Source organism: Leopardus geoffroyi, chromosome A2 (genome assembly GCF_018350155.1).
Source record: "Leopardus geoffroyi isolate Oge1 chromosome A2, O.geoffroyi_Oge1_pat1.0, whole genome shotgun sequence".
Classification (NCBI taxonomy): Eukaryota; Metazoa; Chordata; class Mammalia; order Carnivora; family Felidae; genus Leopardus; species Leopardus geoffroyi.
This window is the reverse complement of record NC_059331.1, coordinates 109,748,966-109,775,382: the sequence shown is the minus strand read 5'-3', so window position 1 is coordinate 109,775,382 and position 26,417 is coordinate 109,748,966. Positions and strand designations below refer to the sequence as shown.

The following is a 26,417-nucleotide window of genomic DNA, read 5'->3' as shown; positions in this document are numbered from 1 at the left end:
AGGGAGGGCATTCCAGGAAGAGAAAAGCAGGAACAAAGGGGTGGAAATTACTGGCATGTGAGGCAACCAGCAGTGTGGTGACCTCTGAGTGTGTGGGAGGGGCTGGCTGACTGGAAATGCCGGCTGGGACCAGAAGTTGGAACTAGCAAGCAAGAACTGGGCCTCTGTTCTATGGCCAGTGAAAAGCTATTGACACGTTTTAAGTGGACCAACTGGGTCTTTTACAGAGTATATGTTTCATCCTTGGGTGGATGATGGTGTTCAAGGTTTATTGAACTGGTGGTGCCTTGAACTACTAGCTGGATGGAGCGAGGGGAGAGAGAAGCAGGCTACGTAGCAATCCACTGTGGACAGGCCAGGAGAGGTCTAGGGTGGCACTAACAGAAAAGAGAGGAGGAGACCCCAAAATATCAGACATTTTAGAAAACATTATTTTTAAAACGGTGATGAAAGAAACAGAAGAGAGACCAAAGCATCATGCAAACTTTATTATGCAGTGTGGAACAGTGTATTGTATGCTCCAATTTCTGTCAAAAGTGGGAATATATATGTAAGTTACAAACGTATAAAATATTTCAGTGAGGATATGAGAGAAACAGATACCAATGGTTATAGGTCATGAAGAAAGGACTAGGAAAAGAGGTAGGAAGGAGACTTCTACTTTGGTATACTGAACTACATGAATCTGTTATCTACTAGCTAGTTGAAAGAATGTATAATTTCCCCCTTCCCCTTACTGCCAGCCACATAGGCAGAAAATAGTAGGAAAAAAAGTTCTGGAGACAGATCTGGGTTCCAGTTCTGGCTCTGGCACTCCCTAACTGTGGGGCCGTGGGCAAATTAATTAAGTTCTTCTAGTTTCTGTCCTCTCATCTGCCGAATACAGATAATACTGGCTAGTTCCTGGGTCACTGTAACAATAGTTAAGATAATCCTATACAAAGCATCTGCTAGAATATCTGAAACAAACTAAATACTCCCTAAGTGGGTGGTCACTGTTTTATTATTAATGAAACTTGTTTGACATGAACACTTTCTTAGTACAAAAAAAGTTCCTAGATCTAGTTTAAGGTGTGCTCATTAGCTAATCTTATTCCTACATTAAATATTTATTCTGTACAAAATGATTAATGTAATCCATCCAATGAACGCTATCCATTACATTATCTGTTTCTAGGAACTTAAACAACATATTATTTATCTGTATTTCTTGGTAGATGTTAGTTTTTGTCTTTAAATGGCATTGACTCTAAATTTACTGAAGTCATGTATTCAGAGGCCTGAATACCAATCAGATGCCATAAAACACCAAAAAATAGGTAATAAGTTGTTATCCTTGAGGAACTGACAACTTCAGGGAGACAAACAGGTGTGACCTTCAAGTAACCATGGCCCCAATTTGGCATAAGAGATGGAAATACTGGCAATGAAGTACCCAATTCTGGACACACATCCACTGTAAGATGTTGTCACCAGTTGGGGGAGGCTCCTCTGCAAGCATTTTCTTAGGTTTGTGGGTTTCTTCTGCATGATACTATGTTCTAAATAAATTGTAACTGTGGCAGTAACAGCATTTTAAGTGTTACAAAAGATTGGTCACTCTCAAAAGCCTTACTACTTGTTGTTTGAACAGCCACATCATTATTAAAGCATCATCAAACAACAGTTTCTTTGTTATACCCTGAGATGAATAATTTCAAAGTATTTTCATGTGAGATGTTAGGGCTCAGATCTGCCCCAGCATGCAAAGATGAAGCCTTAAAAAGAAAACAGCTGGAGTTTAGAAAAGATTTTGTTAAATGCAAGAAATAATGATGAACATCTTCCAGGATTTCAGAAGTGTTAGTGAATGCTTCAAAATAAATAAAATAAAATAAAATAAAATAAAATAAAATATAAAAAAAAAGAAAAAGAAAAAGATCAAAGGCATATGGCCAGAGGAAAATGAATTTCATTTCATATATGGCACTGTGGGGAGAAAGCGCGGTGGTAGGGATGCTTAACAAAAAAGGTCTAGATAATTATTCAAATATTTCTCTTCGAAGCAGATGGGTCTAGGAAGAAACATCAATACTAGTCCGCAGAGAAACAACAGTGACACGTAAACACTAATTTCTAAAAGAAGCTTTCAATGATGCCATAAATATGTTACGGATGCGCGCCCTGGAGGAATGACTGACTTCGAATTAGCAAGCAAGTCTTGCTTCTGAGCCACAGGAGGTGGTACACACTTCTATTTACCCCCTAGCTACCTACGGTGGTAGCTCAAAGCTCGAGGCAACATATTACAGTTGAATGAAGGTTGGATTAAGAGGCTAATCTAAGGCTATATATAGGCAGCAACACCAATTTAATCTCCGCCCCCTTCCCCTCCCCTCTCTATTTCCATAAATCTCAAGATCAGAGTTACAAAGACTGGGAACTCTGGCAGAGCGGAGGCCCTTCCTTCCCCCCTTCCCCCAGGCCGTCTCTCATAAACGAAGTATTAGTTTAAGTGTAAATTGCTTCCAAACATCCTGAACAGGCACCACAGGGCGATCAGATCCGGTTTTCTTCCACAGCTTCCACAGAGGCCAGAGGAGATGACAAGTAGTGTGTGTGTTGGGGGGCGGGGGGGTAGGGGGGAGGGTGTTAAGGCTTGCCAGAAGAGAACTATCTTCTTCAGACACTATTCTCACGATGCGTTCCCCTCGCGCGTCCTGGGGAGCTCTCCTCGCCATCCCGCCCCTAGCCCAAAGCCCCAGCGCCGGCCTCTGGGGAGCCGCATCTGGCCGTGCCACGCACGAGACCGTAAGCACCCACCGCTTCTCACCGCGTGGCCCGCCCCCGCCGGCTCCCTGTCCCAGGGTCTCCCGGCGCGGCCAAATAGGGCGAGCGGCGAATCTTCAGTCCCGGGTGCGGATATGCGATATATGCGATGGCAGTCGGGCGGAGGGCAGGCTTGCCCACCGGGGGGCAGGAAGCCGCCCCAGCAGGCACATGCTTCCTCCCCGCCAGCTCCGGCCCGGATGGAAGCCCCCCGGCGGGGCGGCGCCCGCGGTTCCCGCAGCCCTCCCGGCTTCCCGTGTCCCACCCGGGTTGCTTCTCACCTGTCCGAGGAGGTAGCGGCGACGCGCGAGGCTGCAGGCTGCGGCGATCCCGGCAGCGGCAGTGGCACCCGCGGCAGTGGCGGCGGCAGACAATGGAGGAGTGAAGGACAGACACATTGACATCGACCCACGGAGCCCGGCGCAGCCCCGCCTCCCGCGCCGCCCCGCCTCCCAGCCCGCCCCCGGCCCGGGCTGCACCACTCCCGGGGAAATGGTGGGGGCTTACGGAGACAGACAGGGAGGTCTGTACGCCCCGAGCAGCCGCGGCCGGACAAAGATCATCTGGAAAGAGAATTTAAATGTTGCGTATGTCTAAATATGTGAACATGGCGGCAGTATGGGGGTGGGGAACGTGGAAGAGGAGTTTAATCTCCCCCTCTGAAATTCTCCGTTGGGTTTTTCCTGGCCCGGCTGCTCCAATGGGAGCCTCTCGCTGCTGCCTCCTGTAGCTCCTCCTCCCGGCCCGGCCAATGACGCGCAGGGGGCGGTGACTGTCGCTGGGCAAGCAGCGACCGACCGCTCGGCTCGCCCGAGCTCGCCCGCTGCTCGCCCGCCGCTCGCCCGCCGGTGGGAGGGAGGAGAGAATTCGAACGCTTCCGTGGTTGGCTATTCGGGGTCCTTGGTTTCGAGCTGTCCCAGTGCGGCTGGCGTTCCTAACGCGCGCACACATATCGTTTCTTCTTAATACTTTCAAAGAAACAGAATCATCTTCAAGCTGGCGGGAGCAATGGTTCATATAACGAAAGGCGAGCTGACCCAGGAGGAAAAGGAGCTGCTGGAAGTCATCGGGAAAGGTATGGGTGCTGGGCTGCGACCGGGCGCTGCCTGCCTGGTTTGGGGGCGTGGCGGAGCCCTGGAGGCGCCCCTGGCCGGACTGACCCTCCGCTGCTTTTCAGCGAGGTTGGCCGCCTCGCACCGGGAAATAGCGTTTCTCTCGATGGTCTCGGACCGGTTGCGTGGGCGGAGAGGAGCGGAGCGGGAAGCACTGCTGGGACTCGAGCTGAGGTTGCAGAGGTCCGTCTCCCAAATCAGCTTTTGGAAACATACACGTTTCCAGGCCCCAGCTCACGTTGTAATGAGCGACCTTGGTGTGTGGGTCCCTGGATGCACATTCTTCAAAACTCTCAAGGTGATTTTGACCACCGTCAGTCCGGGCAACAGTGGCCTCAGGTTCTTAGAAGGGTGTCTAAAGGGCCGTTTCGACTTCCGGAGGCCGAAAGATCTGGATCCTTTAGCTGTCCCCGCCCCCGCCTGGGGGGTGGAGGGAGCTCCTAAGAAGGGTTCTTTATAAGGGCACAGAAGTAGGTCGGTAAATCGCTTCATTGAGGGTTCAACATCCTGGCCTCCCCGGCTTCCTTCCAGAAGCTCCCGGCCCCCGCAGGAACCCGCAGGGAAGCGAAGAGGTTGCCTAGGCGTCCACGGCCGTCGGCGCACTTAGCACAGCATGGATCTTCTCAGCGAGTTCTTCTGTGCTTTCCCTTCCACTCCCCCAACGCCTGTCCCACTTCCGCCGCTCCGGGTGCTGGGGCGGGAGATGCAGGCCGCGGGGACGAGCCTGAAGCCCTCAGTCCCCGAGTGGACGCCCCAGAGGAGCTCCCTGCTGAGTTCCGTTACCCGGCAGGTGACAAGAGTGTGACTACGTGGCTTCTCCTGCAGGGTCACGGCTCCGGGATGGAGATGCATGGGACTGCGGACATAGTTAATGTGGTTGATTGAAGCTCAAGAGTGAGATAGCCACATCTGACCTGGAATGGCAGAGAGGCCACTTACGACAGCATAAAGGCTTCCCAGTGTCCAGTCTTGTTTCTGTTAAGCAGCCAGGGTCAAATCTGGATCCCCCAGAGACCATGGCAGATTTATTTTTCATGCTGACAAGGCAGTCTAAATGTAAAAGAAAAATCGGATTTGAACCCAACAGGTGCTGATGAACGGATCCCACCTCATCTGATGTCAACAATTTCAAGTCAGTCACATCTACATTCCTCATGCCAAGAGTTCTTTGCCTAGAACTGTGGGTCGTGTAGTTGCTGCTTTTATTGTTTCTTCTGCATGGTACTGGCCGACCTTTTTGACACTGCACTCTTTCTGTTTTTCCTGAGGCTCTGGGATTCCAGTCAGCAAACATGTAAGCCCCAGCTGTGTGCCAGGTACTTTGGTAGGCAAAAGGAACCAGGATCCACTCAAAATCCACCAGGGATGCACATTCTGCTTTTAAACAGTCAGAGCTATCAGTTTTTCAAAAGTGTAAACAAATGAACAGTTTTGTAAGGTGGGTTTCTGGAAGGGGCGGGTCGGGGGGGGGGTGGGGAGGAGGTGGAATCCTTGGAACATATTCCTAGGTGTACACCAGTTTTTATTTTAAAGGTGGTATGAAAGAGAACTAATTAAGTTTAGTCTGGTTAGCGCTGTGATGTTTCTGGGCCCAAATGGTGCATCAAGTTGCATTGGTTCACAGACAATGTGGTTCACGAATTTCATTGGCCCAACCCATGAGAATAACTGAGATGGACTTAGTCTGTGACGCCTTCTTATCAAGGGAAGGTCCATGGGACATCTCTGTACTCTCAAAGAAAAATAATGGGAGATATGAGAAAATACCAACTATAGTCAGCCTTTATTGAATGTTGGTATGAGCTAGCGTAATTCTTAGCACTTTACAAGTATCGATCTATTTAATCTTGATGAGCTAGGAACTGTTATTTTTTGTTTATTTTTGAGACACACACACACACACACACACACACAAGAGTGTGTGAGTTGGGGAGGGGCAGAGAGAGAGGCAGAGACACAGAATCCCAAGCAGGCTCCAGGCGCTGAGCTGTCAGCACAGAGCCAGACCTGGGGCTTGAACTCACAAACTGCAAGATCATGACCTGAGCCGAAAGAAGTCCAACGCTTAACTGACTGATCCACCGAGCTAGGAATCCTACCACAAACATTTGCTGGTGATGTGGCCTTGGACACATTGCTTTTTCTGAGCTTCTAGTTCTACATGGTACCTACCCCACAACATTGCTAGAAGAATGCAACGAGTTAGCATCTGTAAAGCATTTAAAATGCTGTTTGTGTTGTCTGTTATTACCGTAAATGAATCGACAAGTTGGGTGAGTTGCCCAGTGTCACACAGGAAATAAGTGACAGAACAGAGAGATCATTTGGCCCATAGTCCTAGAAGTACGCTGGAGTTGAAAACAGACCAAACAAAAAATGATACCAATACCACAGCAGTCCTTACCATATTCACTTCTAGAGACAATTTAATTTCAACAAAACATTATCATCTGTCAAGTTAAATTAATTTTAGTTTTAAATGTTACTGATTCCATAGTTTTGTGTGCATTTAATTTGAGAAATAACTTTTGGTTTATAGTTGAATAGAGTTCATAAACAAAGTTTATGTTTGTACTCATAAGAATCATTTTTTTCTTAAGTGGGTTGGTAGCGTTCTTAAGGTTTTTGCTTTTGTCTATGTTTTCCCTTTGATACATTTCTCAACCTGGAGAAGTACTAGATTAGTCAGCACTAGTACTTGGAACTGACAATAAATTTTCAGCCAAGTGTGACCTGCCATGTTGGCCAATCTCAAATAAACTCAGCACATTTTTGAGTATCCCTTTTAGGCCTGTCACTGCCCTCTAGAAGTTGAGCAGACTGCAAGTGAGACTTAAAATCCAGAGAGTACTGCGCGTTGCTTCTGGACACCTTTAGAACAATTTCTTCTTCAAGTGAATTCACTTGGTAGGTCATTTACAGGTTACCTATTTATTAGAACACCCAGAAGAAGTTCCAGATAAAACCGGGAAGCTGTTTGGTATATACCATTTATATATTTCAGTTAATGATGGCATCCATTTTACAACTTTGAAGAAGAGAAAATTGAAATCACAGAAGCACATTTAATGGGCTTATATTAGGTGTAGATTGGCCCGTTTTTCTAAGTTCTGATATCTTTTTTGTTAAGCACTGAGGAAGCACTATTTCAAAATAAATAAAATCTTCCTTTAAGGGTATAAACCAGAAGATCTTCAATCACTTATCTTGTTTGGTACTTAACAAGAAAGGAATGTATTTACTACTTTTTTTTTTTTTTTTCACTGTTTGCATAAAAGGGGTTATGTAATAGTCTTGGACAATAAGGTGTATTTCACCAACGATATTGAAGTATAATGAAAGAACAATCAATGGTGCATATTTAAAGTATATTCCAGACCTTCTATATTTTCCTGCTGATGTTATTAAGTAAGGAAGATCAAATTAGAAATCATCACAAGGTTTTCCTCTTGGGGTATTTTGCTCATCTATTTTCCAAAATCTGGAAGCCCAAACAGTTTGAAAAAAATTTTCCATCCCATTCCTTGCATTTCAGAAGGCTAACTGGTACTCAGTGATATGTGTGTGTATACCTCATCTTTTATTTACTTATTTTAAATTTCTCACTGACAGGGCAGATATAACTTAGATTGTTGGCCACTGGGCTAAGCATTTTATACAATTATTGACCGTTCTCTCACGTGAGCTGTAATCCCCAGGTTCCCCCTAACATGTAGCATGCTTTGACAGGCTCACAGTCCCTATTGTGCTCTCCATTTACTGAGCAAACATCTCCTGATCAGATGGAAAATAATTTCAATTATTTTTCACTGGCTAATGGAAATCAATTGAAGCATCTTTCTTAAGTGAAATTAGGGTGCCGGAGTTTTGTTGTGGTTTAATTCCTTTCTAAAGATGTGACAGAAAGTCTCTGATGAGAAGCCCAGGTATGGCTAATGTCCCATGTAGAACTTGCTCACATGCTTGAAGGCCTTCCTCATTCATTCTGTAGCCCCTCATCCAGTAGTACTAACTGTCCTCAGATGGAGTCCAGGGTGGGAAAAATGCACTGTTTACGAGGTAGCTGCTGTTGTAATCCAGAGACTTGTAGATCATTCGCCTGACACATTTCCCCAGCAGAGCTATTTCTCTGTCGATCTAAGAGACATTTCTCTGCCTGTCCCCTGTTGGTGTCAGACAACCAGATGACCTGCCTGCAGAGCAGGTCAGGGAGAAGGAAGCAGGCTGATCTTTATTCTGCATTCCACATTTAACTCTGGAAAACTAGCAGAATTTAGCATCTTCTTGAACTGTAATTTTCAGTTAAAAGACAGAAATAACTCCTCATTGTGGGATTCTCCTTTTATGTCCTTTCTGGAGGAGAGGCTTATCTCAACCTTTCTTCCTGAGAACATTCAATTTCATTTGTCTCGTCCCTGTCAAACCAGAAATTTTTTGGCAGAACGAGTGGCTGACTGTTATTAATGATGATAATAGCAACATTCTCTCTTGCAACTACTTGCTTCTGTCAGTATGCCTTACAGAAGACTGGAAAAACCTGACAGTTGTGGCCCAATTATGGCTTATTTCCAAATGTACAAAGGACTAACCTTCAGGTTTAAGTTAGAGGACTTTCAGTATGAGAGCCTGATTATTAACCAAAAAGCACTTTTATATGGAACCAGGCTTTAAAGATATGTTTACTTAAGCATTTCTAAACCAAGAATTCTATTATAAGTATGTTGCCATCAATTCACAGGGCCTAGTGATGACAGAGAATATAAATACTGACTGTATTTTGAACTCCAATTATTACATTGACTGGAATTTAAGCTTTAGATGGTGGGCTGGACTAGATGCCCTTTAAGATTTCAGTATTAAGAGTCTTATTTATGCTTTGTGGTTACTGTATCACTGCCAAAAAGAAAATATGGCCAATTTAATATACTCTAAGGTCAGTGGAAGTAAAAACAAGATGAGGCTATTTTAGTTACTATAACTCTGTTCTGGGTAATTACTTTGTGGGAAAAATACTATGTGTTGATGCTTTGTTTCTTAACAATCTAACCAGACTAGTTTTAGTTTTACACATAACCGTTTAAAATTTGTTTCCGTGGTGTTAGATTTTTTCTGTTATAATGATAAATAACTTTAGTTTACATTTTCTTCTTCAGTCTTTTCTTTTTTTCTTTTTTTAAAGGTACTGTTCAAGAAGCAGGAACACTGTTAGCCAGCAAGAATGTCCGTGTCAACTGTTTGGATGAGGTAAAATTTAAATTTTTTTTAATGTTTATTTATTTTTGAGAGAGAAACAAAGTATGAGTGGAGGAGGTGCAAAGAGAGAGGGAGACACAGAATCCAAAGCAGGCTCCAGGCTCCGAGCTGTCAGCACAGAGCCCGACGCCAGACTCGAACTCACAGACCTGGAGATCGTGACTTGAACCAAAGTCAGACGCTTAACCAACTGAGCCACCCAGGCGCCTGAGGTTAGGTAAAATTTAAAAAGCTGAATAAAGTGTTTTATTTTCTATGAGAATGGATAATATATAAAATACAGTAGTAGGAGTTCTTATCTAGCATTTGTGATTAACTTATACTGATCTCTAAACCAAGTGTAAGCAGGCAGTTTACAAAATACAAATAAGCATGTAAAAACATGTTTAATTTTATTAATAATCAAATAAGTCCAAATGAAACCAAATCATATTATTTCTTGTAAAGTGTGGGAAACATTGGACTTTTTACATACTAATGGATTAGGTATAAATTGGCATCACATTCTGGAGAACATTTTAGAATATGTGCCATTTTTATTTTTATTTTTTTATTTTTTTTATTTTTTTATTTTTTTTTAACGTTTATTTATTTTTGAGACAGAGAGAGACAGAGCATGAATGGGGGAGGGTCAGAGAGAGAGGGGGACACAGAATCCGAAACAGGCTCCAGGCTCTGAGCTGTTAGCACAGAGCCCGACATGGGGCTCGAACTCACAGACCGCCAGATCATGACCTGAGCCGAAGTCAGACGCCCAACCAACTGAGCCACCCAGGCGCCCCTATTTGCCATTTTTAAACGTACATACTTTTGATACAGCGATTCTACTTGTAGGGAAAGTTAACTGAACCTAACCTCAACTTTCTAGTATAGTTGCTTTCCAAAATAACTTTCTGCAATGAAGGCGATGTCTGTTCTGAGCTGTCTGATACCAGCCATTAGCCATGGGTGGCTAGTGGCTACTTGATTATTCAGTGTGGTTCTAGTGCTGGAAAGTTTACATCACTTGCTCGTGCAGAAGGGGAAGGGGTTTTATTGATCCTTTCCCCAGACATAGGTGGCAAAATTAATGTCAGACGAATTAAAGTTTCAAGGAATAAATTTTAAAAATTTTTAAAAAGATGAAGACTCTCATAGATTAAATTAGTAAGCCACCAAGAACATGCTAGCCTTAGGTGTTCACTTAAAAGCTTATGACTTTGAGATTCATAGAGAAAAAGATAGAATTCAAAGGAGCAATTTGTAAAACTGCCAAAACACTTTGACAAACCACTAGATTAAGTAGAAAAGAAGTAATACAGGGAACAGAAAATTTGGATAACTAATTGACAGTGTACTAAGATAAAAAAAACAATAGTACATTTTCTTTTACCTGGAACATTGATAAAAATTAGTCTGTGTTACACTATCTTATAAAGGAAATTTTAGCTAATTTCAAAGAAGTTTACCTAATGCAGTAGTAGACATTACAAATAAACAAAAATATGATCTGAATAATAAAGCAACTTGAAAAATTAATTTTAACTCTCAGTAGTTCTTGGTTAAAAGAAGAAATAGAGGGGCGCCTGGGTGGCGCAGTCGGTTAAGCGTCCGACTTCAGCCAGGTCACGATCTCGCGGTCCGGGAGTTCGAGCCCCGCGTCAGGCTCTGGGCTGATGGCTCAGAGCCTGGAGCCTGTTTCCGATTCTGTGTCTCCCTCTCTCTCTGTCCCTCCCCCGTTCATGCTCTGTCTCTCTCTGTCCCAAAAATAAAAATAAAACGTTGAAAAAAAAAATTAAAAAAAAAATAAATAAAATAAAAAAAAAGAAGAAATAGAAGTAGGAATTGTCTACTACTTAAAACTGAGAACATTTATCAAAAGCTACTATTTATCAAAAGCTGTGGTATGTGGCCAAAGTGATATTCAGGGAAAATTTGCATTTGTCACATTTATCATCATTGCTATTATTATTATTATTATTATTATTATTATTTTGCAGCATTTATTGTACTTTCAACTTGTGTGGTATTCTGAGCTTTCAGCTAAAAATTGTTTTAAAAGGTTAGAGTATACTCAGAATAAAAGCAGTGAATGAATGAATTAAAATAGAAATAAACATTTAAAAAAGCCATCAGGCACAAGCAACAAAAGAAAAAAATTAAAATAAAAATGTTTGTGCTTCAAGGTATACCATTAAACAGTGAGAAGATAATCCCACAGAATGGTTCTACAAATCCTATCTGATAAGGGAATTGTAACTAGAAGCTATTATGAACTCCTACAACTCAACAGTAAAAAAGACAAATAACACTATTAAAAACTGGACAAAGGATCTAAATAGATATTGTTCTAAAAGATACTCAAATGACCAATGTGCACATGAAAAAATGCTCAGTATGAGCTGCCAGGGAACTGCAAATCAAAACTGCAGTGAGATACCATGGGACACCTTCTGGGATGGCTATAATAAAAAAGATAAATAATAATAAGCATTGGTCAGGTTGTGAAGAAATGGGAATCCTCATTGATTGTTGGTGGGTAAATGGCACAGACAGTCTAGAAAACAGGTTGACCGTTCCTCCCTTGATTAAACATAGAGTTTTCATATGGTCCAGCAATCCTAGGTGTATTTTCCTAAGAAAAATAAAGCATATGTCAACACAAAAACTTGCTCATGAATGTTTATAGCAGCATTATTCTTAATAGCCAAAGTTAGAAACAACCCAAATGTCCATCAGCTGATGAGCAGATAAACAAAATGTAGTATATCCGTACAGTGGAAAAGTCCTTCATAAAAAGGAGTGAAGGAATGGTAAATGCTACAACATGGAGGAACCTTGAAAACATTTGCCAAGTCAAAGAAGCCCGTCACAGAATACTAAATATTATGATTCCATTTGTAGGAGCTGTCCAAAATAAGCAAATCCATAGGGACAGAAAGTAAATCAGTGGTTGCCTAGGGCTGGGTAGGAAGGTGGTGGTGGTGGTGGTGGGGGGGGGTCCCTGATAATGGGTAGGTGGTTCCTTGTGGGGGAAATAAAAATATCCTAAAATTGATTGTGGTGATCCTTGCACAACCCTGCAAATATACTGAAAACTATTTGATTGTATGTATTAAATGGTGAATTTTATGGTATGTGAATTATGTATCTCAATAAAGCTGTTTAAAAAGGATAGAAAAAAAACAAAGTTCTCAGCATAAGAACAAAATATTAGACACAGTCTGGAAAGTATGAGCCAGAAAATGATGTATATAAGTACCAAGAAAGTAAGAGAGAGTATAACTGCAGTTATAAAGGAAATTTTCATAAGTTTTTGTGTTGAAGCCAATATATATGAAAACCCATATAACAGTAACTTTATAGAAAAATAAAAATGAGGGGCGCCTGGGTGGCGCAGTCGGTTAAGCGTCCGACTTCAGCCAGGTCACGATCTTGCGGTCCGTGAGTTCGAGCCCCGCGTCGGGCTCTGGGCTGATGGCTCAGAGCCTGGAGCCTGTTTCTGATTCTGTGTCTCCCTCTCTCTCTGCCCCTCCCCCGTTCATGCTCTGTCTCTCTCTGTCCCAAAAATAAATAAACGTTGAAAAAAAAAAATTTAAAAAAAAAAAAAAAAAGAAAAAGAAAAATGAATATATTCATCTCATATAAAAGTAGAAAAACTAGAATAATTAAGGAAAATTTGTGTAAATATATTTAAATGCCAACCACTTCCTAAAGCTGCAAACCTGAGTATGCTTTACAAAATGTTCAAGGACTTCTCATTTTACACAGATTGCAGTTAGTTCATAAAAAGATGGGAAGATAACCAACTCATTTGATAAGACTAGTGTAACACTGATGCCAAAATAGGAAAAAGACCAAGAAAACCTTGGGCCCAATTCAGTTTATAACTCAGATACAAAAACTCTAAGATACTAGCAAATTGATCCAGTAGTATGTCAAAATAATAATTAAATAATAACCAAGTAAGTTTTCTCCAAAAGTGATAGGATGGTTCAACTTAAGAGAATCTTTCAATATTATCCATTATATTACAGAATAAAAGAGAATCACCTATGATTATCTCAACAGATGCTATAATACCTTTGATAACATTTAGTGTCCATTGATGGTAAAAGCTCTTAACAGATTAGGATAGAATAGGTTTTTTTGGTAACTTGATAAAAGATTTGTGGAAACCTTCCCCAAACAGTAGCATCCTGCTTAATGTTAAAACATTAGACACACTTTCATATTTAATGGTAAAACCCTAGAAGCATGAGAATCAGGACAAGGAGATTCCTGAAGATTCTGTGAGCAAACTGCAGACAGATTAGGCCTCCTCGATGTTCCTTGAAGGCAATACTCTTGGCTCTCAAAGTTCTGACTTGCATTCCCTTTACCTGGAGCAGTCTTGCCCTAGTTATTTAAATTCTTTGTGTCTTCACTCCCTCAGGAAGGTTTTGTTCAAATGCCACCTTCTTAGAGGGACATTTCTTAACTGTCCTTTTATTTAAAAAGAATAATCTCTTTCTCTCTGGCATTCTGTTTCCCTCTTACTCAATGTTCTTTCCCTGTAGCGTTTGTATTACCCCTGCCTTATCACCTCAACTAAAATTTGAATGTCAGGGACTTAGACTGGAGGAGCATGGAATTTGTTCATTGCTATCCACAGTGCATAAATCTGTGTCTGACGTATATTAAGCACTCAGTAAAGATAATACGTAGTAATCATTGCATTCAAAGTTTATAATTTTTTGTTCTAAGTTATTGTAACCCTTAGTAAAAGAAAGAAAAGCTTAGTATAAATTATCACGTAACATGTTTGGCTTCTCTTACCTAGGGTCATCCAGGCCAGCACTGAAATTTGATACAGGAAAAGGTTACGCTGTATTATAGACATGACAAGGATAACAGGTTCAGAGAATGCACAGCAAATGATATGTTTGGGTTTGCTCATTACCTCTTTGAAAAAAAGCTCTCATTGATTAGTTCTGAAAACCAATCCCTGTTACGAAGACCAATGATAAATAAGAAAGAGCAAAAATAAAGAAAAATTAAAAGGGAGAGAGAGAAAGAGAGAGAGAGAGACAGCAGAAAAGGAGTATCAGGAAACAGGAAGGCAGTCAGGTAAATGGACAGAAGTGATCAACAGAGAGGACAGTTAAAACACAAGCAGACATAAAAAAAGTGAAGACACTTTGCAATTGCAATGTAAGATTCAAAAACTTTGCACATCTCCTTTGTTCTGAAACATCTTTTCACACTGTGTTGAAAGCTGCTTTAGGGTTATGTATTTATTTATTTTAAATGTATAGGACAGTTCTGCGGTGTCAGACTTATAACCTTTACTTATACAATGGGATTGCTGTGTGATAAATCGCCTACCTGCCTGTACTGTGTCCTTCTTTTCCCCCAGGCTGCACCTAGCTTCTTATGTCTAGGTTATAGCATCCTACGGGGCTACCACCCTAGTCTTGCTTTGAATGCATTTTTGTCTTATTCAAAAAGTAATAACCATATAATTCATCCCCACTTTCTTAGAGCTGCCTCTGTGTAGTGAGATCCTGATTACCCATGCCTACCCGAACCACTCCCAACCTTTAAATACCTCGCCCTTGTAGATACTCCCAACAAAGGGAGTCTTAACATTATAATCTTACCAGTTTTTTATTGTTCTCAAGAAACATTGGCTACTCCTACTAAGATGTCTCTTGTACAGCCCCTTGAAAGGTCTCAGCCTTCGTATAATTCTTATATCAGTAACACTTCTAGAATATTGATGGCTTGTGTTCATAATCATAGTGTGGACTCATAAAGAACAATTCAAATTATGTTGACATTCTAAGATTTACTACAGTAACAGATTCTACATTTTAATGTTTATTTATTTTCGAGACAGAGGGAGACAGAGTGTGAGTGGGGGAGGGGCAGAGAGAGAGAAGGAGACACAGAAACTGAAACAGGCTCCAGGCTCTGAGCTGTCAGCACAGAGCCCGATGCGGGGCTCAAACCCACGAACCATGAGATCATGACCTGAGCCGAAGTCAGACGCTTAACCGACTGAGCCACCCAGGTGCCCCCAGATTCTATATTTTAGAGAAGTCTTCATCCAAAACAACTTTGAAATTCCAGCACTTAAAGAGTTTTTCCTGGTTTGCTTTGAAAATCCACTTAGAGAACACCTTGCTCATTTATCTACCACGTAGCATCAGATACTCAGGGAACAAATAAGGTTGGATGTTTCACTGGATATGCACAAAACATGCAGACTAAACAATGTAGTGTGAATATGACCAATCATTTCTTGATATTTATATTGTATATATGATCAAATCATATATAGAATCAAAATGTAAATGTGGTTTGGGGTATCATTTTAAAAATGATACTATTGGGGCGCCTGGGTGGCGCAGTCGGTTAAGCGTCCGACTTCAGCCAGGTCACGATCTCGCAGCCCGTGAGTTCAAGCCCCGCGTCAGGCTCTGGGCTGATGGCTCAGAGCCTGGAGCCTGTTTCCAATTCTGTGTCTCCCTCTCTGCCCCTCCCCCGTTCATGCTCTGTCTCTCTCTGTCCCAAAAATAAATAAACGTTGAAAAAAAAAAAATTTAAAAATGATACTATTATAATATACATTTCCTGCATCTTGTTTTTCTCAATGGCAGTAATTCGTGGAAATTTCTCCAATTCGTTAGATACAGATGCATTCAGTCAAGAGGTTCACGATTACTCTTTTTGTGGTTATGATTTACAAGTGGATACAACATGCTTTATTCAGCTTTCTCATTGATAGGCATTCTGATTGTTTGAGATGTTTTTGTTTTCATGTTTATGCATTTGTATCCGTTAGTTCATTTGTTTCTCCAGTAGCTAAGTATGTGTGGTAGAGATGCGAACCCTGATGATCTAGGTTCTCGTGCCTCCCTGGTCATTTTACTGGTTATGTGAGGTTGAGCAAATCTTCTTTGAAACTATTTGCTAATAAAAAATTATCAGATAACAAAACTCTTATTTTTCCTCAGTAGTTTATGAAAGATCCAAGTGAGAAAGTCAACATAAAAGTACTTTATGAGTTTATTAATTCATGTTTCTTTTATGTTTTTAGTTTAATTTCAGGAGTTGTTCATAGGAGAAAAGGTAAAAAAAATATAATTAATACTTTTTCCCTTTTTGTTACAGAATGGAATGACTCCTCTAATGCACGCTGCATATAAAGGAAAACTTGATATGTGCAGATTACTTCTGCGACATGGAGCTGATGTAAATTGTCATCAGCATGAACATGGATACACAGCCCTCATGTTTGCTGCACTTTCTGGTGACGTTTTAGAATTTATTCTAATGTATCAGTATCAGTCACCTATGCAAAATTTTTATAAGTACATAGATACTTTTAAATTACATGCTTTTTTATTATAGTAAGTTTAAGGTCAATTCTTACAGGAAAGGTGGGAATTGGTTCTTGAAAGGTTGTAATGTATAAAGTATGTTATATAGTTAATTTGGTGATATGTTTCTTTGCTTATTTAAATCAGCTGATTGTATGGACAATATATTTTGTGTAGAGTTAAGGAGTTGGATCATTATTCTTTCAAGTGAGTTCCATTAACGTTCTGTATCTTTGTATGTTGAAGTAATATGAAAACTTCTTTGGTCTCTTGAAAAAATAGCTGCTATGTTAGAGCTGTCTGTTTGCTTCACTGACATTTATGTCCTAAATATGCTGATCCAGTTAGAAACTTACTCTGATTTGTGAATAAAGACAGTTGGGAAATATTTACAATTAAGTGGAGTCATCTGTATTTGTAGGTGTTTTTGTTTTTTTGTTTTTTTTGTTTTCTTTTTTGTTTTTGTTTTTTTTTTTAAGAAAAGGAAGATATAATACTCTCATACCTTAAAAACAGTAATCTATATTTTTATAATCCTGGAAGAGGAAAGCATTTCTGGAGAAGGGATGGGAATAGCTTAAATAGATAATGGGGATTAAGGAATGCCCTTGATGTGATGAGCAGTGGGTGTTGTATGGAAGTGATGAATCACCAAATTCTATACCTGAACCTAATATTGCACTGTATGTTAACTAGCTTGAATTTAAATAAAAACTTGGAGGGGAAAAAAGAAGGAAAGCCTTTCTAAGTGTGATATATAAAATATAGAATATAAAAAGGACAACATTGACCAACTTGGTTATATATATCTTAACATTTCCAAATATAGAATATACCAATGTATAAAGACAAATGAAAAACTGAGGAAAATATTCATTACATATCTTAAAGGGTTATATTATTATGTAGCAGGAGCTCTCATAAATCATATAGAAACAAGTACTGCAATAGAAAATTGGACAGAAAATTGAACAGAGAACAAAAGACATAGAGCTGGCCTATAAGGATATAAAATATTTTCACCAATTAGCAAAGAAATGTAGTTGGAAAAATAAATGATCATTTGGCACTCACTGTATTGGCAGAGGTTAAGGAAGAGTGATCATGTCCAGCATCAGCATAGGGACTTCTCTGCACTGTTTTGGCATATGCATATCTGCCCAACCTGCTAGAAGTCAGCCTGGCAAAATGCTTTTAAAATAGGCATAACTTTGATTCTGCAGTGTTTTCCAGGAACTGTTCCATCCTGCAGAAATTAATGGAAAATGCTGGTCACTAAGTATAGTTCATAATAGCAAAATATCTGTAATGATTACATTAGCAATAGAATGCAAATAGAATAAAAGCAAATGATAGACCGTCACCTGTTGTATCATTATTCCAGGGCCTGTGGATGTGAGGATTGGGATGGATTAGTAGTAGATATTAAGGGGAGATTTTTCATTTTATCACTCTTTGTTGTTGATATTTTTTGTTCTTTTCACTTTATACGTTATTAGTAAAAAAATACATTCTGTTAAAAAAAAAAAGTGATACTCAGTTCCATACCGTCTTTGTATTGCCTGATGTTTTTCCCCCAAAATGAGGTTAATCTCTATATGGGTTTTTGTATTATTTTACTCTTTACTCTGGTTATGATTTACATTTCAGAGAAAATGAAAATATTCACAAGATATAAACCTAAAACTAAATGAGGAAAAAGGGTACAGATCATTTGAAGGAGGTGTTTTCAGTTGGGCATTTCCTTAATATTAACAGATACGTTCCCTTCTAACGTCAGGTAACAAAGACATCACGTGGGTAATGTTGGAAGCTGGTGCTGAGACAGATGTTGTCAACTCTGTAGGAAGAACAGCAGCTCAGATGGCAGCCTTTGTGGGTGAGTTTTTACGGCATTTTTTAATTAGGTTGTATCCAAAATGTCCTCCGTGAAGAAATAACACTTAGCTTCTCAGAGTACAAGTAGTGTCATGTTTAGTTTTAAAAAAGCAAAATGTTTACACTTTGCTGGGTTTTTTCTAACTTGATGAAACGTCCAGTGACCCTTTGGAGAAAATGAGCAAGCTATCTTGAATTTCCACCTTGTGAGATACAAAGAATAGTGGGGCCATTTTAGTTGTAGTTAAATGCTTTGATGACTGTATCTTATTTCTCTAAGGAAGTAGTTTAACCTAAAGTCAAGAACATGAACTGTGAAGTCAACAGTCCTCAATTGAAATCCTGGCTGTGCCAGTCAGTAGCAGGTTACTTAATTATTCTGACCTTTACTTTATCCATTGTAACATGGTTCCTGGTTATTGAAAGGATTAAATGAGATGTTGACTTCCAGAGCTTTACGGGTAGCACTAAATAGGTGTCATCAGTTACTGTTGCTAATAAAAATTGCAACAATGCAGTTTTTTCATAGAAAGGAGCATTAATAATAGTGTAATATATAGCTGTTTCATTTTCATCCTCATCAAGCACAAACTTTTATTGTGTTGTGCCCAGTATTTCTTGGTATATTAATCCTGTTACTGGACATAATATGAGGGGTTTGGAAGAGAGTGGCGTGAATATTTGGTCATTGGTGTTTTAGTCCCACTGAGTTAGCAGTTAAGGAAAGTCCAAAAATAGACAAGCAAATATATAAACCTCAACCTCTGATTTATTGGGGATGCAGCAAGTGACTTTTTAGGACTGATAAGTCATTAAACAAATAATGTTTTTGTTTGCAACCTATATACCAAGCATCACTGTAGGTGCTTTGGATACAGTGGTGAATGAAACAGAGGCTCTTCATGTGTTCAGGCAGTTGGAGGCTAATAGCAATGACAACCATTGTGAAAATATACTTCAAGGCACAGCTTAAGGGTTTCATAGAAATACATCAAATAGAGGGATCTTGTATCCTCTTCCAAGGAAGTTTTGAGAGAAATTACATTTAAGCCATGGAAATTAGTCTCGTACAGAGGGCAATACCTGTATGTTTTGTTAAATTTTGTTACTAAATTATCTCAAAACACTAATAGTAGCTACCAGTGATTAAGTCAGATAGTCACTGAGTCAGCTCTGTGAGAGCGAATATCCTTATTTTATCTCAATTTCAGGAGGATTTAAGTATGGTCTTGCAGTACAAACTTCAGAGAAATATTTATCTCCCACAGTTAGAGTCTCCCTGGTTGCCCCCAGCTTACCACTAAGCTCATTTTGAGGGTGTCAGTACAAAGGGGAAATAAGACTCATCCAGGAAGCTTGGTTCTCATACTTTAGTTCACGTCTGCTGCTAATTCATTACAAGATCATGTGCACATCTCTTCTCTGCAGGACTCAGTTTTCTGATCTGTGCCCTGAGGACTAGCAGTTAGATGAGGTTCTGCTGAACTCCCAGTTTTCATCATGTCCACGATGTAGCAAATGAGAGCGCAGACAGAGGTTCAGTAACTTTCCTCAGGTCACAGGGCTGGAAGTGGAGAGGCCTCTTTTTTCACACATGAATACGATGCTCTTTTACTTTCCTTTCTCTTAACACCACTAGATCCATAGAAATCTAAGGTAGAAATTGTCCCCAGTCCCATCCTAAAATAAGAGAATTGTTCGCATTCCATTTGAATCTCACAGACGAGAATTAAACCCTTTTGGTCTACACGATATTTTCCATTATAGGTAGTCTTTTTTTTTTTTTTTTTTTAATTTTTTCAACGTTTATTTATTTTTGGGACAGAGAGAGACAGAGCATGAACGGGGGAGGGGCAGAGAGAGAGGGAGACACAGAATCGGAAACAGGCTCCAGGCTCTGAGCCATCAGCCCAGAGCCTGACGCGGGGCTCGAACTCACGGACCACGAGATCGTGACCTGGCTGAAGTCGGACGCTTAACCGACTGCGCCACCCAGGCGCCCCTAGGTAGTCTTTTTAAAAAGTCATCCACCCCCTCTTACTGCCCTCAAGCGGAATGGTTTGTGTCAATATGTGCACGCATATGAATGATTTTTATCTTTTAAGAATGATTTTTATCTTTAAAAAAGATTTTTATCTTTTAAAAAAGATTTATCTTACAAATATATTTCTTATAACTTGTTTCCTTCACTTACTGGTATGCCATGGAAGTCCCTCTCATCTCAGTGGATATAAATTCAGTTATTTCCACTGAATTTATGTCATATTCCATATGATTCAGACATACCACAGTGCATTTGGCTCTCCCCTACTGATAGTTTTTAAAAATCATTTCACTACAAATAATGTAATAATGATCTTTGGTCATATATTTTTACACGACAGTGCTATAATACCTATAACACATACTCTCAGAAGTGAAAGGGCTGAGACACAGGGTATGTATTTTTAATTTCAGTGTAAGTCTAGATTGTCTTTTAAAAAAGGGCATAACAGTTCACATTCTTATTTTTTTATTAAAAAATTTAAAAAAATTAATTTTTTAAAATTTACATTTATTAATTTTTGAGAGACATAGAGTGCATTTGGGGGAGGGGCAGAGAGAGAGAAGGAGACACAGAATCCAAAGTAGACTCCAGGCTCTGAGCAAGCTGTCAGCACGGAGTGGGGCTCGAACAAACTGTGAGATCATGACCTGAGCCAAAATCAAGACTTGTACGCTTAACTGACTGAGCCACCCAGGTGCCCCATGATTCACATTCTTTTTTTTTTTTTTTTTTTTTCTTTAAAGCTTGTTTATTTTTCAGACAGAGACAGAGTGCGAGCATGGGTGGGGCAGAGAGAGGGAGACACAGAATCTGAAGCTGACTCCAGGCTCAGAGCTGTCAGTCCAGAGCCTGATGCAGGGCTCGAACTCATGAATTGCGAGATCATGACCTGAGCCACAGTTGGACGCTTAACCAACTGAGCCACCCAGATGCACCCGCCCCCCCACGCGCCACACACACACAATTCACATTCTTAGGAACATCTTCATCAGAACTGGGTGTTTTCACTTTTTTGCCAATCTGGTAGTTGAAAAGATGGTATATTGTAAATTTACATTCCCCTCATTATTCACGAAATTGAGTTATTTTCTGCTGTTGGTCATTTCTATTTCTCTTTTCTGTGGACGCTCATACTCATTACTTATTTATCCTTTGGGTTGTCTTTTTCTTACTGTTTTGAGGAGCTTTATGTGTATTATGGATGCTACCCCTTTTTCTATCAAATGTATTTCAAATAGTTATATTTCCTTCTTTTGACTTTATGGGAACTTTTGCCATAGAAAATTTATTTTTAAGTAATCATGGTTTTTCTTTTATAGTTTCCGTGGTTCTTGTCTTGTCAGAAGAGTTCTTAAATATGGGTTAGTTGAGGATTCTCCTAAATGCCCTTCAATTTTTTTTTTTTTTTGTACTTTCAAAATTTAATTTTTTAGAGTTTATTTCCCCCTGGATATGTAGTTAATTGTGATAGCACCACTTACTAAACCACCCAGCATTTTCCCACTAAATTGTAATACCACTTTTGTGGTAAGTTAATTTCTCTTATATACTGGTATCTATTTCTGGGCCCCATATTCTCTTCTACAGGCCTGCTTGTCACTCTCTGTATCAATACCATATTGTTTGATCACATTGACTTTAAACCGCATGTTCCCTTCAGGTCTTCCCGTTTGAATACCTTCCTCTGTCCCCCCATTTTTTTGGTTCTTGTTGGACTTTTATTAAATAGTTATATAATTATTTTCAGAGAATTGACCACTGTATGATAAGACATGCTATTCAATCGCATGGTATGCTGATACATTGATTTTTGTGTATGTGTGTGTTTTAGAACTTATTTTTGGTACCTTAATAATATTCATTATATTCCCTCAGATCAGTTCTTTCTTTTAAATGAAACTCCATTCTTTTAAAATTTACTTCTAGGTAATTTGTAGTTATTGCCCATATTGTAAGGAGAATTCCCACTACCACTGACTGCCACACTCTGTCATTTCTAGCTGGTTATGGGTAATAAGGAGAAAGCCATTGATTTCTGTATTTTTCTTGTCATTCTTACTAGAGTCTCCTGGGTTTTATAGCTGTTCACTTGCATTTATTTTCTGTTTGAATTTGCTTCAGGCTTCAAAGTAAGAAGCAACAATAGTAGTGAAAGTCGACATGTCTAGGTTTTTTTTTTCCTGTTTTTAATGGTAATATTTTTAGCTCTTCCCTTTTTATGAAATTGCTAGTGGTTTTATTGGTACAGAATCTACTAATATACTTTTTCATAAATTATAACCATTCTTGATTCCTTTTTGGTTTTTTGCCTTTGTCAATAACCTCTTTGCTGATCTCTTTATTTTCCATCTTTATTATTTCATTTTAGTAGTGTAACTACTTCTATACCTGTATGTTTATAAACCCATGTAGGTGTGCTCTGTTCTCTAACCCAGAATGAGATATTCTTTCTTTTAACAGGTATTCAGCTTATGCATATTTGTGGTTATTGATAAACTTGACTACGTACCTCCTCTTTTACCACGTTTTTACACTTTGTTTTACTTGGTGGTTTTGTGTGCCTGTGCGTGTGTGTGTGTGTGTGTGTGTGTGCTTAATGTGACTGGCCTGGTCATGTTAGAGTACACTTATTTCTTCTTTTATTAACTTGAAAGATCAAGAAAGCTTTCCCATTCCACTAATGCTTACTTTCCCAATCACGACACTCCCAGTCAAACCCATATTTGTTGGTTATTTAAAAACAAGAACATGGGAATGCAAGCCGGTGCAGCCACTCTGGAAAACAGTATGGAGTTTCCTCAAAAAACTAAAAATAGAACTACCCTACGACCCAGCAATTTCACTACTAGGCATTTATCCACAGGATACAGGTGTGCTGTTTCGAAGGGACGCATGCACCCCCCATATTTATAGCAGCACTATCAACAATAGCCAAAGTATGGAAAGAGCCCAAATGTCCACCGACGGATAAATGGATAAAGGAGATGTGGCATACACACACACACACACACACACACACACACACACACACACACACAATGGAGTATTACTCGGCAATCAAAAAGAATGAAATCTTGCCATTTGAAACTATGTGGATGGAACTGAAGGGTATTATGCTAAGTGAAATTAGTCAGAGAAAGACAAAAATCATATGACTTCACTCATATGAGGACTTTAAGAGACAAAACAGATGAACAAAAGGGAAGGGAAGCAAAAATAATATAAAAACAGGGAGGGGGACAAAATAGAAGAGACTCATCAATATGGAGAACAAACTGAGGGTTACTGGAGGGGTTGTGGGAGGGGAGATGGGCTAAATGGATAAGGGGCATTAGGGAATCTACTCCAGAAATCATTGTTGCACTCTATGCTAACTAATTTGGATGCAAATTTTAAAAAATAAAAAATAAAATTAAAAAAAAAGAACCAGGCAAGGAAAAAAAAAAACAAAAAAAACAAGAACAAAATTCTCCTCTATGTCCCACCCCCAAGGAACTGTATTTGCCCATTTAGCAATCGAACATGAGAAAATACTTCTAAACTCATTGATTTCTCTACATTTCTCTGTTTTGCCTTATCAGGCTTGGGACTTTCCTTTCCTCCTCCACCACTGCCACCAGCTGTGGACTTTGCTGAGGGAGTTTAGTATTTTTAGTCCCGATATGTAATTAGAGTGTCATTCAAAGTGTGTTACTTCTCTTCCAGTAATCCTCATAGTCAACTCATGCTGCCTCCACCCATTATTCAGACTAGTCATCTCTGCTACCAGGCGTTCTCCACTCCTCTCCCCTCCCCCCTAGCTCCATCTGGAGCTCTCTGTGTTCTCATTTAGGTTTGGGCTACAGGACCTTCTGGGATGGTTTGTAGGTTGAATCTGGTTTGAAACATATCATAACAGAAATTCTCTTTCTTTCTGAACTGTGAGTCATCCCTGGGTAGTTTCATGGTTCTTGTATCACTGTGCTTTTCCCTCAGTCATTTGTAGAACTTCCTTCACACTTTCCTACGTACTTATAAATGAGAATTTATTTTGCTTAGTAAACTTTCCATATATCATTCTGGAAGTGTGTTTTGAAATTTCAGCCTATCCTAGGAAATAAAACATTTTACTAAGATGTGTTTAGTTGTGTGTGTGTGTGTGTGTGTGTGTGTGTTCTCAGTAATCCTTCCTAAGACTGACTCAGTGACCCTATTCAATCAGGAAGACTTAAGTCTAGTGATAGCAATTCTGGCCCCAGATTATACACTGCCCCGCCCCCCCCCCCCCCACCTGCCCACCCCCAGCATATATTTTCTGCAGTGATAGTACTGTTTTATTTGTATTTACTCAGAATTCATAAATTAAATACCAGTAAAACTAAATATTTGTTTTGGTTATAAGTATATATATACATCAGTCTAATATAAATTATTAGCAGATTATTTAAAATATCAAAATAATGTAAGTACTACCTAAAATGTAAAAAAGATTAATGCTGAAAATATTATTATTTTGTTCTTCTTACAAAGATGGAATCTCAAGAAGACTCTCTATTCCTGTGACTGTGTCATTGATACATAGCTGGTATTTTTAATGTACCAATATTGCCACTGCTCACAGGGACTGTCCTGACTCTATTAGTTGAGAGGCTGATGAGAACACATAGTAACAAGCTAATTCTCTATTTACCCGACTGTTTTCTCTTCAACTTTTTCTCTGTCGATTTTAAGGTTTTAAGGAGGTAATTTTAGAACTTTTTTTTGTTTTTTTAAGTAGCAATACCCATCTTTTTATTGAAGCTGGATATAGACTGCATTTTAAGGAAGGATTGTAGTTTGTCTTCATCTTGTCTGGTTTCTTTCTGCACAGTTGTAAATTCCCACATGCGGTGACCAGTGTTAATTTTGATGCCGACATGTTCATGTCCTGCTTGTACATTTGCTTGATTGACTGTTTCTGTCTTTCCCTCCGTGAATATTGTGGATGTAGAGATGATCATTTGCTAAACAGAGCACCTCATGTTTCTAATATATCCTATTACTGTTTGACATCCCCTCAAGGTACATATATTGAATGAAGCTTTCTGAATAAAAGAAAGAAAGAGGGAGAGAGAGACAAAGAAACAAACAAACACACAAACAAACAAACAAACCCTGGTGTTTGGGTACTTAAGAACAGCCCTGAATACCAAAAAGGAGATTGTGGTCACTACTAAAATTTCCCTTCAAATCAGGGACATGTTCTTCTATCATTTGTTTAATCTTTAAGTCTCGATCCATTTCTCTTTTTCTTTCTGGGACTTGTGTTATTTTTCACTACTACGTTTCTCGATCTGCCCTTCAGCTCTCGTCTCTTCCATAATGATTATCATTTCCTAATTTTTCTGTTTGGAGACATTTGATCTACTTCATCTTCTGCATTACTATTTTAGTCCTCACTACTGTACTGGGTTACCTGTTTGAGTTTGTGTGTTAATTTTAAAGTTTTGAATCTTTCTGCAATCCGCGAGACTTCACATTTTGTACTCGATCTGCTTGATTTGAGTGTTCTCGTTTGGTGATTAGGGGTATGGTTTGGTGCTGGTTTGGGTCAGTGGTCGTGGTTGTAAGTGCACTTTCCACGAAAGAAGCCATCTGGTGGAGGCAGCACATAGTCTTCATGTTGCTGGATCCCTGCAGGAACTTTGCTCTGTATCTCCTAGGCAGCGAGGTAAAGCTGGAGGGTTGTGGAGCAGTGAAGAGAAGGGCCACTATCTCTATACCCGTGGGCACAGGGTCAACAAACTGGAAGATATTCTGTCCTCACTCAAGCAGACACTGCCAGGACCATGCATAAGCTGGGCAGGGGCCACCCAGACCACTCTCTCGGAGCCCTGGTGCCATGGGCCCACTTCCCAGGACTTTCTGCTGCTGGTCCCTCCCACCTCAGCAGGCAGAGAAGAGGAAGAAGTCTCTCCTCCAGAGATCCCGGAAGAGTCTGCACCTACAGCTGTG

At 39.8% G+C, this 26,417-nt stretch overlaps 2 protein-coding genes across 3 annotated transcripts in view; one reads left to right on the top strand and one right to left on the bottom strand.

The window, feature by feature from the left end:
- BZW2 (basic leucine zipper and W2 domains 2) overlaps positions 1 to 3,186 on the bottom strand; it is a 63,530-nt gene extending 60,344 nt beyond the window's left edge. Inside the window, exon 1 of the mRNA XM_045494997.1 lies at positions 3,090 to 3,186. The gene's annotated coding sequence lies outside the window, so the exon portion shown is untranslated. The remainder of the gene's footprint in view (positions 1 to 3,089) is intronic.
- Positions 3,187 to 3,562: 376 nt separating this feature from the next.
- The window catches only part of ANKMY2 (ankyrin repeat and MYND domain containing 2), a 38,641-nt gene continuing 15,786 nt past the window's right edge, over positions 3,563 to 26,417 (top strand). Inside the window, exons 1-4 of one of the 2 annotated variants that reach the window (XM_045494994.1) lie at positions 3,563 to 3,883; positions 9,100 to 9,164; positions 16,311 to 16,449; positions 18,300 to 18,398. In XM_045494994.1, the coding sequence (XP_045350950.1) occupies positions 3,817 to 3,883; positions 9,100 to 9,164; positions 16,311 to 16,449; positions 18,300 to 18,398 (370 nt within the window). In that variant the 5' untranslated portion in view covers positions 3,563 to 3,816. The remainder of the gene's footprint in view (positions 3,884 to 9,099; positions 9,165 to 16,310; positions 16,450 to 18,299; positions 18,399 to 26,417) is intronic. The other variant, XM_045494996.1, reaches the window with a different exon arrangement.